The 12,243-nt window shown below is 48.1% G+C and overlaps 1 protein-coding gene across 3 annotated transcripts; it reads right to left on the bottom strand.

Annotated features, from left to right (window-relative positions):
* Positions 1–1,548: 1,548 nt before the first annotated feature.
* ZNF263 (zinc finger protein 263) lies at positions 1,549–8,838 on the bottom strand. Of its 3 annotated transcripts, XM_061152690.1 has the most exons (7): positions 8,705–8,838; positions 7,520–8,348; positions 6,495–6,675; positions 5,977–6,050; positions 5,585–5,711; positions 4,024–4,140; positions 1,549–3,539 (listed from the first exon to the last, which is right to left on the bottom strand). In XM_061152690.1, the coding sequence occupies exons 2-7, from the start codon at positions 7,904–7,906 to the stop codon at positions 2,368–2,370; spliced, it is 2,058 nt and encodes a 685-aa protein (XP_061008673.1). In that variant the 5' UTR covers positions 7,907–8,348; positions 8,705–8,838; the 3' UTR covers positions 1,549–2,367. The 3 variants fall into 3 exon arrangements, with proteins under 3 accessions (XP_061008673.1, XP_061008674.1, XP_061008675.1); XM_061152691.1 differs by lacking the exons at positions 5,585–5,711; positions 5,977–6,050; XM_061152692.1 differs by lacking the exons at positions 5,977–6,050; positions 6,495–6,675.
* Between the last annotated feature and the right edge of the window lie 3,405 nt (positions 8,839–12,243).

Below are 12,243 nucleotides of genomic sequence, written 5' to 3'. Positions count from 1 at the left end.
TCAATCCTGCCTGTAACAGTAGACTACCACCCAAATATTCCTGCCAGCGTGGTTTTTTTTTTTTTTCCGCCCCTGTTGCACCCAAGTGGCTTGCGGGATCTTAGTTCCCCAATCAAGGATTGAACCCGGGCCACGGCAGTAAAAGCACCGAGTCCTAACCACTGGACTGCCAGGGAATTCTCCGGCTTGGTCTTATATTGATCTCAGTACCAGGTACTTAGAAGAAAAGCAATTTCCCAGTTTTATATGTCCACAAGTGGCACAAATAGATGAGTATTTTATGTTCCAGGCTCTGTGCTAAGTGTTTTACATGCAATACTTTGTGACATCATCTTATGAAAACAAGGCAAGAAGAGCTCTGCATATTAAGTTTGTTAGAAGGGGAGCTGGACTGCAGACTGGGTGAAGTCTGCTCTTGGAAAGCCTTCTTGTGCCAGGAGTAAACACATGAGGGGCCTCTTGCTCTGGCTGTAGTACTCCAAGTAGGGGCAATGCCAGTTAGAGCACATCATGAGATCTGTATGGGTGATATTATGGGGCTTCAGGGGTAAGTGGGGTTCTAAAGGGGTGCTTTCCGTTTTTATGAGGTTTCAACCCACGTAAGTTACCATCTTAACCAGAGTGCTTAGTAACATCAACTTTATACCACCCACCCACTTCATGGCATCGAGAGCCACAGCAGCCTGACCTGCTCCCACCACTTTCCATCCCATATGAATCTCTTTTAAATCCTCACCTCCCTCGCCTGGTGCCCAAGCCCCACACTACCGCTGCTCTCAAGAGAAGGGGCAAGGAATGAGACAGATATAGGAAAGGGTGAGGAGCATGCAGGGGTACCTCCCTCACTTAATATGCTATATTTAACAGTCTGTTGCCAATGGAATATTTCATCTTTTCCTCCTGAAGAACAGCTAATTTGGTATCTTCCTCTAGGGTCAAAGCCTGCAATGTTTTCCTGGCATCAGCATTTCCCACTCCTATAATTTTTCTGGAATCCTCTTTCCCACAGAAACACACTCCTGAATTCCTATTCCTGACTCCCCATTGTAAAATGTAATGCTTTCCCTCTACCCCAATTTTGCCCTCTACCCCAAGTCTCTCTCCACTCATGGGCAATAACTCAGTCATACCAGCAGCATTTTTTCCCGGCAACCATTTCCTAGACCAAAAATAACTTGTTTTTGAAGAGCCAGATCTTTACTTTGCAAGAAAGCAAACATTTTAAATAATCAAAAGGCAAGTTCACTGCTATATGCTAGAGGAGGAAAATAAACACATACACACACACACACACAACTTAATGCACACCTTTATGACATCACCCGAAGCAGCCACTGGGCTTGACCCTTGTTTCCACATAGCAACCTCAGCCTGCAGCCAGCCAGGGCCACACCCTCCCTCCCTCCGCCTGTCTGTTGTCACCTTTTTCAGAACCTTCCTTAGCAACAAAACCAGAAAGAGAAAGCAGGGCCTCCTCCCAAAGTGGACAGACAGATCAACATGGCAGATAAGACAAAGGCCCTCAATGATGAGTCACACACATTCATGTTTCCTGAAGATATTTATTAACATCCAAACATATTTTCAACAGGGGTGGGCATGATTCCTAACTTCCCCAGGATCCATGTTTTCAAAGTCTCCCAAGGAACCCATCTTTCGTGAACCTTTTGAAGACTCGATCTCTGCAAAAGGGTAAACTAATTCAGACTTATATAGTTTCCTCTGCCTATTTCCGGGAAGACCTGCAAATTCTGCCTTACTGTTTCCCTTAGGTCTCTTATTCCTTTTTGTTTGAGGTGACACTTACATTAGGACCTGCCAATGACCAATACGGTCAGGCCATGGACGGTGGGTGCCCCGGGCTGCCTATGAGCTTCCCAGCCAGGCCTTCAGAAAAGCTGCAACTCACCACCAGTATTTTGGTGCCTCCTGCTTTCCCAGGAGACCTGATCACTCTTCTTTGCTCTCAAGGGCCTCAGGAGCTCAAATATTCCTGATGAATGTCCCAAGTGAGGAAGCAGCAAGTTCATGGATTCCCAAAGTTGTTGGGATGGACACAGGACAGAATAAGGCGCCCACATCACAAGCTGGCTAAATATGCTGAGGGGAATAGGAGTGCCCTGGGACAGGAAGTACTTCATAGAGAATTCCACCCTGAGTGGGTCACCTCAAAGACTTGTTACTCTAATTCCAACAGAATTCCTTTTCAGTTTTATGCTAATCATTAGCCGCCTCTGTACTTCCCTCAGAAGGACGCTGCCCTGGGGGGGCAGGGTAATTACTCGATGGGTAAGGAATATGAGCTCTGAACAACAGGCCCCTCTGAACAGGCCACCTTATCTGGGCCCAAAAGAAATCCCATCGTTTCTATCCAGTGTGAGTTCTCTGATGACTCATAAGGCGTGAACTTCGAGAAAAGCTTTCTCCACATTCAGAACATTTATAAGGTTTCTCTCCTGTGTGGGTTCTCAGATGACGAATCCGATTGGAGCTGTGAGAGAAACTGTCCCCACATTCGTGACAGGTATAGGGTTTCTCTCCTGTGTGAATTCTCTGGTGCCTGATTAAGTTGGATCTATGAGAAAAGTTTTCCCCACAGAGGTTACATTTATATGGTTTCTCTCCTGTGTGGGTTCTCTGGTGTCTGGTGAGGTGCATGCCCTGCCGGAAGCTTTTCCCACAAGTCAAACACTGGAAGAGTTTCTTCTCGGCTTTGGGGTGGGTCCCGGGATTTGTAAGAAAGAGCGTGCTGTCCCTCACTGCTTCCCCACACTCAGAGAAGGGGTACAGCCTCTCTTTTTCATGAGTTCTTTCGTGAATAACAAGGTGTGAACTGCGAGAGAAACTTTTCCCACACTCGGCACACTTATAAGGTCTCTCTCCTGTGTGAATTCTCTGGTGCCTGAGGAGGTTGGAACTGTGAGCAAAGATCTCCCCACACTCAGGGCACTTGTAGGGCTTTTCACCTGTGTGTGTTCTCTGGTGCCTGTGGAGGTTGGAGTTGCAAGAGAAGCTCTTTCCACACACATTACACTGATAGGGCTTCTCACCTGTGTGGGTTCGCTGGTGGCGAGTCAGGTGGGTATTCTGACTGAAGCTTTTTCCACACTCGAGGCACTTATGGGCTTCCTCTCCCAGGTGTGCTCTGTGTAGTGATAAAAAGTGTGGATTCCCACCAAAGATTTCAGCGCACTCCACACCCATGCACAGTCTTTCTGCTGCATGTATTCTCTGGTGTCTAATCAGGTTCGAGTTGTTAGAGAAATTTTTGCCACACAAGGGACATAAGTGGAGCTTCTTTGGCTGCAGTTCCTTTGGTCGTCCCAGCTTTTTGCAACTTGTGGCCCCCACTAAGGGTTGCTCCAGTCGATCCTCTGTGGGAGGCTCCCAAAGCTTTTCTGCCCTATCCCGAGGCCTTCCCTGCTCAGGACTCCAGGGCACCTCCCCTCTGGCCTGACCAGCCAGCAGCGCCTGGCGGTGGATGCTCTCAGGTGAAACAGACTGAGCACACTCTTCCTGGTTCTCAAATTTCTCTTCCCCTGGAAAAGCAAAAGAAATCAAACCCCCATGTTATGTCTATGCAGGAGAAAAGGAAATCCCATGCGTGATACTGCCGGTATGTCAAAAGTCCAGAAGGCCTCGCTCTCCCTCAGTTTCCCATCTTCCCCATATTGGTAACTCACTCTAGACAGGCAGCCATATGAGGTGTGGGGACATCACTCAGGAATGAGAGCTCAAACCAGTCTTGAATTCCCTTGTGGGGGCCCTGACCTCCCTCTCCAACTGAGCCCCTGGCTTCTGTCCTTCAGGAAAAGTGTATGATGGAGCAAGATTGGGACAAAAGTGGGCAAGTGAACCCAGGAATGAATGCCTTCTTACACTCTGCACCCTGGGAACCTCACCTGCCATCACTGGGATGGAAGTGGGCAGTGGGGACAGGCTAGCTTTACACCAAGATCCTCGAATGCCTTATTCCCAACAGCGGGAGACTAGCTGGGCAGGCTGCTCAGCTGCTTTCCTTACCTGGAGCGGGGGTCCTGGAGCTCAGACCTTCCTTGCAAGTCTGGACACTTGGATGCCAGGGCCTTCCTCCATGTTCCACCTGGGTGCTCAGGGCCTCCTGACTGGGAACCTGAGACTCTGACCACAATGAAAGAAACGGATTTCTATGTCACTACTTTCTTCAACTAGACAAGAGAAACAAAGATAGTCTTGCTCCCTATCTTCAGTGGATGGATACGAAGGTGCAGTAAGTCTGATAGCAATTACTTGGAACATACACTAAACTATTCCCACTGTTACCTCCAGATAAAGAAATTAGATGAGGGAGACTGGCTTTTTTCTTCCTACACTTGTGTGGTACTTGAAACTTTTTGCAATGACAATGTAAAACTTTTGTAATTAAAACACTCTAATGCACATGGTCAGAGTGGTCAGTTCCTTGAGGAATCAAAGTGTAATACTGTGAAAGAGTCTTGACCCTTATGAAACTAAGTTGGGACAATTCCAGAAGTAAAAAATGTAATATGATGGACAATCAGAAAAGGACCTGGGACTCTGAGATTAAAACCCAAAAGAGCCATCCTGTGTTATGCTCACTCCAACTCCATCAAACATGGACTTTAAAAAGGTTAGTCCCAAGAAATCATGATCTGAACTCTTCTTATTTAGCACTCACTGAATGAACTGTGCTCAACTTAGGGTGCCAAGCCACAGCACAATGGCAGAGACTCTGGAGAAGGCCCCCGTGCAGGCAACCAAACTTCTTTTCTACCAGGTATGCATCAAGATAGCTACAGTGGTAACATATAGAGTCCTGTTTTTTGTTGGTTTTTTTTTTTTAAGATTCCTTCAAGTTTTTATTATGAGAATTTCCATACATGCAGAAAAGATGAAGGAATTATACAATACCCACACACTCTCCACTTAATCCAACGATCAGTTTTTGACCCTGTTCTACAGACCTCATTTTTAATCTCTGCATAATAGTTCAATATGAAGACGCATCTTAATTTATGTTTAAATTACTTACACCCGTTTTGAATATGTATCATTTCCAAATTTCTACAAAGCTTCCCCCCTTCCTCAATTTTCAAGGACTGGGACAGTCACTAAGCTGGAATGTTGATGCCAGTGCCCTGAAACCTGTGTCTTTGGGGAAGAGCCCAGAAATACTAATGGAGCACAGAAAACATAAGGTCGGAAGAATAAGCATTTTAAAATTGCAAGGCAAAAAAAAAAAAAATTGCAAGGCATCAGGAACTTGGAGCCCCACAGTATTCTGTGGGTGATGCGTGGGAAGTGGGGATGGGGGTGGTGGTGAGCATCACTGGATTTGACTTGTTCTGCCCTGGTAAGTTCATCATGGCTCAGACTCCCTGCCCTCATCTCTGGCAGCTGGGGCCCTTAAGTGTGCCGACTGTGGCACCTGGCAAATATTTAACTGATCTTAGTCCAAGGGACTTTAGGCAAAGGCAGGTCTCCTGGCCAAACTCAGAACTTAACACCCAGGAGGCGAGTGGCTAAGGGACAGGACCCTGGTCAGAAATGGCTCAGTCTTCATCCTTGGAAAAGAAGTCCTTACCCAGTGAGTCCACATTCTCATAACTCTCCTGCACCGTGTCCCGGGAGAGGGCCCTCTTACTAGGATGCTGACGCCCCCACTCCTCCTGGGAGATGTACATAGCCACGTCCTCTAAGCTCTCAGGCAACTGAAATAGCACAAGATCACCTTTAGGCCCTAAGGCACCAAGAACAATTCAAGCAGAGTCACAGGTTAAAGGGCAAAACCCAGGGGTGCCAAGGACTCATTTCACGGGGAAGAAGGGTGTTAGGCCTACAAGTGAAGTGTGGAGGAGACAAACAAAGAAGGTGGGGAGGTGCATGTGGTGAGGTAGTAAGGATCCTCTCTAAGTGGCAAAAGGACCCCACCCCACAAGAACAACTGGGGGGAGACAATGAGAACTTCCACATCACCTGGGGCCCAGTCAGCTCCTTGTCTTCCATGTTTCCTTCGGGAGGAAAGAGAGAAAGCCAGGGAGCAGATAATGCTGAAGGTGACAGAAATGATGATGAGAATGGCATCCTTAAATCTTGGCAACCCAAGGATTATCACAACACAGTGTCCACTGTGCCCTGACACCCAGACTCTGCTAGCAGGACCCAACACTGAACAGAAAGCAACGGAGGGATAATAACGCGACATCCGAAACAACAGAGTACCAACAGTCTTTCCTGCTGGCCCAAGCATTCAAGCCCTCATTCACTGAGCTCTAAAAGTCTCTCTTCGGCATACAAAAAGATTTCCTAAGAGATCCCCCTCCCTTCACCCACCCCAAGAGGAATCCAAACCATTTCTAGATCTTTTACTCCACATCTGGGGACCCTCAGGTCAGAAATGCTCCCTCCTTGGCAGTGAGGCTGCATCCTGCCAGTGTCAGGGGCAACCCCAAAGCCCCTCCTCCCTCCCACTTGCCCAGATAACTGTTCCTCACCCCTCTCCTTTACAGTCTGAGGGTCCCTTTTGGGGCCGGGGCCTAGCAGCTCCTGCAGCCTGCGGCCAGGGCTTCGCTCAGTCTCCATGGGCTCCAGCTTGAAGCTCGGTGACTCTTGTGCTGTTTCCAGAGGCAAAGGCTCCTCCAAAAGCACTTCTGTTCCCTGCCCACGGTTTGTGACCTGGGAACCAACCCACATCACTCATCATCACAACAGGGCCCAAAAGGAAGGGACATTAATACAGAATTCTGAGGGCAAGCCTTCAACACAGAACCACAGGCAAACCCTTTAGACCCAGCGAGAGAAGAATGAGTTACACTAAAACCAAACTCTTCTGATCCTGTGTACACCTGAGAAAATGTGTGTGAGGGGTGGGGTTTGGGGGGATTTCACTCCCAGGGCACACCTTCCCCACTCAGCTCCTGACCCACCTCACTCCCTCTCGCTTTCACCCACCTCTTCTAGATGCATCCACTCCTCACTACTGGATAAGGTAAATCTGGGTGGCTATGGGGCATATGGCCTCAGAGCTTCAGCTGCAAACTTTTTAAATTCCACTATTAACTGCCACCCAGCTTTGTAAAGATTAGACTGCAGACTGTAATGTAACAATAGCTAACAGCTATTAAGCACTGACTCTAAGCCAAGAGAGTGATCAAACTACATGCTGCTCTCTCTCTAAACCTCAAAACCACCTTAGAGAGGTATTTTAACATTTTCATTTTACCAGCGGCAGATCTGAGGCCAGAAGAAATTAAGTAACTTGCCCAAAGTCCCAAAGCTAGTGTGAAGCAGAGGGAGGATCTGAACCTGGCAAGCTAACTCCTGGGCTCACTCTAACGCAGGTGGAAACAGGGCACTCTTCACTGTCTGTCAACTTGGGGCAAATCTGGAGAATGAAAGTTCCTCACTCATCTACAAAAAGGCTTCTTGCCCATCTAAGATCTACTCAGGGCAACCAAGTAAACTCGTATGGGCAACTGGGGTCAAACAAACCGCATATAAAACAGCTCTTTTATCTTACCTTCTGTCTCAGTCTCCCAAGTTCTTTCTGCATATCTTCAACGAGAGTCACCGCTTCCTCGCCGCTCTCCGGGTGCAACTCCTGCACCCTGCTCTGGATCTCCTGGGGCAGGATAGTCAGGAACTGCTCCAGCACCAACAGCTCCAAGATCTGCTCCTTGGTGCGCATCTCCGGCTGGAGCCACCCGTGGCAAAGCTCCTGGAGCCGGCTGAGGGCCTCCCGGGGCCCAGCGGCCTCTTGAAAGCGGAACCGTCTGAAGCGCAGGTGAGAGGCCTCCGGGCTGGGACCAGGGTCTGGCTGGGGCAGCTCCTGGCTCCAGGCGCTGTCCTCCTCCAGTTTCACTATGAGGAGCCCTTCCCGGTCCTGGAAGCCCGGACCCGACGCCATCTTCAGGCCCCCAGACCGCCTTGGCCGCGAAACCAGCTGCGCACGCCAAAGAAGACGCCCCGCGCCCAGCGCAAGGATGGCTGAAGTCCGCAACAGCCAGGTGGCCCAGAGCTCCAAACCCTGACCGAGAAAGCTGGCTCCAGCCCAGGCGCAAACGGCTCCTGCGCCTCAGCCTCAGTTGCTCGCGGGCGCCGCCGCACCGCCCCTTGGCCCGCCCCCGCCAAGACCTCCCTAGAACAGGACCTGAGCTCCTCTCCTTTCACCTCACAGGACTCCGCGCTCCGCACCCACGCCGGAAGTCTCAACGCGCGTTAGGCATCAACAACCAATCGGAACTGCTCAGGACCAACTTCCGGATTACGTTCTGAGAACTCTAGCGCCCATTGATTGGATCAGGTTTCGCCACACACTTACCGCTGACCAGTCAGAAGAAAATATTTGCCTGTGGGGGCGGGACGAAGGAGGGGCCAATTGGGGTAGGGAGGCGGGACCGTCGCGCGAGCCCGAGATCCCAGAAACCTTAGGGGCGAGATCGCTAGGTCGGTTAGTGGAAATTAAGCCTGTATCGGGTGCAACGGGTACACCGGCGGGCTACCGCGGTCAGAATTCCTCGGAAAGCCTAAGTGCAGACTTTCGAGTCACGCTAGACCCCTTGCTTTTGAGTGTCGGGGTGGGCCCGAAAATCTGTGGAGAAATTCTTCCCCCACAGACAAGTTTTGAGAATCACTGCCCTGGTCAAAACGGATTTCAAGGCGGCCCTCACCCCCTAACTTATGGGAGCTGCAGGAGAGGGCTCACCTGCCCAGGTAGCCTCGGGGGCCATTTGAGCCACGGTTCACTCGACCGCCCGCTCGGCGCTTGGGAGAGGCGAGGAAGAGTGGCCCCGGCCGGGTCAGCGCCGCCGCAGAGCTCGCAGGGAGACGAGGTCGACGGGGCGGCGGGGCCCGCGCCTGCGCCCTGGAGGTGCTGGCGCTATGGAGCCCGGCGCGGGCGCAGTCGTGGGGAGTGTTCTTGTGTCCCATGGCGCTCTCCTCTCAGCCCAGGGTCCCACCGCTGGCGGCTGGACGTTCCTCAGGGCCGGTCGGGACCAGCCCGCACTGGCTTCTCATTTTAAACTTGTCGGGGGCTTGCCTTTTTCATTGTCCAGCCCTTCGGGGCCAGGTCGTTGTTCACCTCCCTTGTAGGTCCACCGTGAATTTTCACAGTGAGAGGTGAAAGGAAGGTTGATTTCTTGGCCGGTGCAGTCCAGGCTTTGTGCTGCTGATGGGGAGGGCTGCCCAGCAGTGAGGCAGGTGTCCACGGCCCAAACCGGCTCAGCTAGTCCATTGCCTCCAGCGAGGGTTAGGCTTGTGGTCTCCGCCGATTAAAGGGTCGTGGGGTTGAATCGTGAAAAACAGTAATCGTTTATTGAGCCCGTGCTACATGCATCTGTATTCTCATGGCACACAAAATTGTAGGAACTAGACACTATTATTATCATCCCCATGTACAGTGTCAGTTGCCCAGAATCACACTTTAGTCTGTCGTTAAAGTTCAGGCTGCCGTGACCAGAAAGGGGATGTGGGGACGGAGAGGGTCAGCTTTCAACGACAGGATGGAGAAAGTCCAGAGAATTTGTTTTGTTGTTCCACTCCAGAGAAGAGATCCACAAACTGCTGTGGCAGATGCAGACCCAGAGGCCTCCTGGCACACAGGCTGGTATAGGTCCCTTTCAGAATCAGAGTCAGACTCTAAGACTTCTTCCTCCCGTGTTTTAGACATTCACATTTCAGGAGACAATAGATTCTAACCTAAAAACTACTTCTCTGGCATTTACTCTGTCATCTCAGACAAGGTATTCAATCTCGTGGGGGTGTATCCTCACTCCCTAAGTGGTGTCTGACTGCAGCCTCATGGACTGTAGTCCGCCAGGCTCCTCTATCCATGGGATTCTCCAAAGCAAGAATACTGGAGTGGGCTGCCATTTCTTATTCAATCTCATTAAGCCTCAAATCTCAGTTCCTTCATCTGTTTTGAGGGAATAATACTATACTATACCCACTTTATAACACTGGGTGAGGATTAAATGGGCTAAAATATGTGGGATGCTTAGAATCATACCTGGCATTTACTATGAACTCAATATTAGCTGTGACTAATGCATAGCTTCCCACGTGGCACAGTGGTAAAGAATCCACCTGCCAATGCAGAAGAGAAAAGAGACGCAGGTTCAATCCCTTGGCCAGGACGATCCCCTGGAATAGGAAATGGCAACCCTACAGTATTTTTTGCCTGGAAAATTCCATGGACAGAGGAACCTAGAGGGTTACAGTGCATGGAGTTGCAAAGACTTGCACACAACTGAACACACACATGCAATGCACAGCAAATTCCTGAAGGCTTACCCTATGTTATAGAAAAGCCACTAGGATTATTATTACAGGATGTGGGGCATAGTAATGTTTGCAAACTACACATACCTTGAGATGGTAAGAATGAAGGATGAGGGGCTTCTCTGGTGACCCACTGTTAAGACTCTTACAGGTTCAATCCCTGATCAGGGAAATAAGATCCTGCAATCCTCATGGTGCAGCCAAAAAAAAAAAAAAAAAAAAAAACCCAAATCAAAGCAAAAAGAATGATGAACCATTTGCTATCTAAGTTCCCTTTGATTTTAGGTTATTAATGGGTACTTAAAGCTAGAGAGATTTTCAGTTATTCACAATTACTAATAGTATTCCTCCATTTCTTTGAGGTCTATCTATAGTCCAACAGAAAAATAGCTTTTATGGATGGTATTTTATAGTCAAAGAGCAATTTGATGGGGAGTGGGGTTACAGGCCAACAGAATTACAAGGGTTCATTTGGGGCACGAGTTCTCAACATAGGGTCCATGAAATTCTAGAGCAGCAGTTCTAACTACAGCAGAACTTCCTGTGATGGTGGCTGCTGAGCACTTAAAATGCAGCTCATGTTGCTAAGATCCACTAGGTAGTGGCTCCCATCAACAGTTCTAGAGGGTCACGTGGATGGATTTGGAGATTTTATAAATCTTTTGATATTGTACACAAAACTACATGTGTGTGTGTATTTTCTAGGAAGTGGATCCATGACTTTCATCAAGTTCTCTAAATGATGAAAAAGATTAGAAAACACTACTTTAAGGCTTGGTGAAAATTAAGAGAAGTATGCCCTTGAGTAACCACTGTTGATTTTACTTTCTTAAACAATTGATACTTGAACAATGCAGTGAGGGTTTGGGGCTCTAACTCTCTGCACAGTGGAAAATTCATGTATAACTTTACAGTTGGCCTTCTATATCTGCATCCATGGATTCAGCCAACTGTGACACATGGACTGTATAGTATTGTAACACGTATTTAGGGAAAAATTCCCGTGTGTAAGTGGATTCATGCAGTTCAAACCCGTGTTGGATGAGTTAACTATATTTTATTGTCCTTCGCTATCAGTGGCTCCCTATTTTGTAGAGGAAAAAACAATTTTGAATTTCAGATTAAAAAATGCCCTATCACTCCTGGTCTTAGTTCTCAGGGGTACTGAATTCTGTCTCTGGAGCTGCTTTCAGTCCTTGCCTGGGTCCCATAATTCCTTTGCACTCAAGGTGGGGGTGGTAGTTGTCTGTGCCTGGTTTTCAAACTGACAGCTGATGAAATCTACAATATTAAGAGACCCTGATACTGGGAAAGACTGATACAGGAGGAGAGGGGATGACAAAGGACGAGATGGTTGGATGGCATCACGGACTCAATGGACATGAGTTTGAGCAAACTTCAGGAGATGTTGAAGGAAAGGGAAGCCTAGTGTGCTGCAGTCCATGGGGTCACAGAGTTGGACACAACTGAGCGACTGAACAACAGAAATGTTAAGATGTTCAAGTCTGTGCTTTTTGGCGCAGGAGCACATAAGCAGCTCCTGTCATTCTGAAATGCTTTTCCTGACTCTCACCTTAGGATATCCTGGCCTGTAGGTTTCTACCACCTAAGTCTTTGCTATTTGCCACTCTCCCTAGTTTTGATTTCTTCCCATTTAACTACAGCTTTCCTATGATCTATGACTTCAGGCTTGTCTTGACCTGTAACACATTACTCTTTGATCCCATGCTTAGCTTTGAAATCCAAACAGAAAAATAGTGACTTTAAATGGCATTTCATTTGAAACACACTATTTTTATTAATCTTAATCATATTTCCTTTTTCCATGAAAATATAAAATAAGGCATTTTGATAAAATGTTCTGAAATTTAAATTTTCTTTTGAGTTAACATTAACCAAACTAACTTGCTAATATTGTTTGGTAATGTTAATATTTAATATTTTCCTCTATTTAGATCTTAAATC

The sequence above is a fragment of the Dama dama genome, chromosome 10, assembly GCF_033118175.1.
Source record: "Dama dama isolate Ldn47 chromosome 10, ASM3311817v1, whole genome shotgun sequence".
Taxonomy (NCBI): Eukaryota; Metazoa; Chordata; class Mammalia; order Artiodactyla; family Cervidae; genus Dama; species Dama dama.
Note: the sequence above shows the minus strand (reverse complement) of the source record. Positions and strands in the feature narration are given on the sequence as shown.

Bases quoted from the DNA above. Each gene is read 5' to 3' on its own strand.
- ZNF263 (XM_061152690.1), bottom strand. From the start codon at position 7,906: ATGGCGTCGGGTCCGGGCTTCCAGGACCGGGAAGGGCTCCTCATAGTG. The intron at 6,051-6,494 runs GTGAGGAACAGT...TGTCACCTTCAG, and splicing joins TCAGACTGTAAAGGAGAGGG to CATTATCTGCTCCCTGGCTT. The intron at 3,540-4,023 runs GTAAGGAAAGCA...TTGCTTTTCCAG, and splicing joins CTCCAGGACCCCCGCTCCAG to GGGAAGAGAAATTTGAGAAC.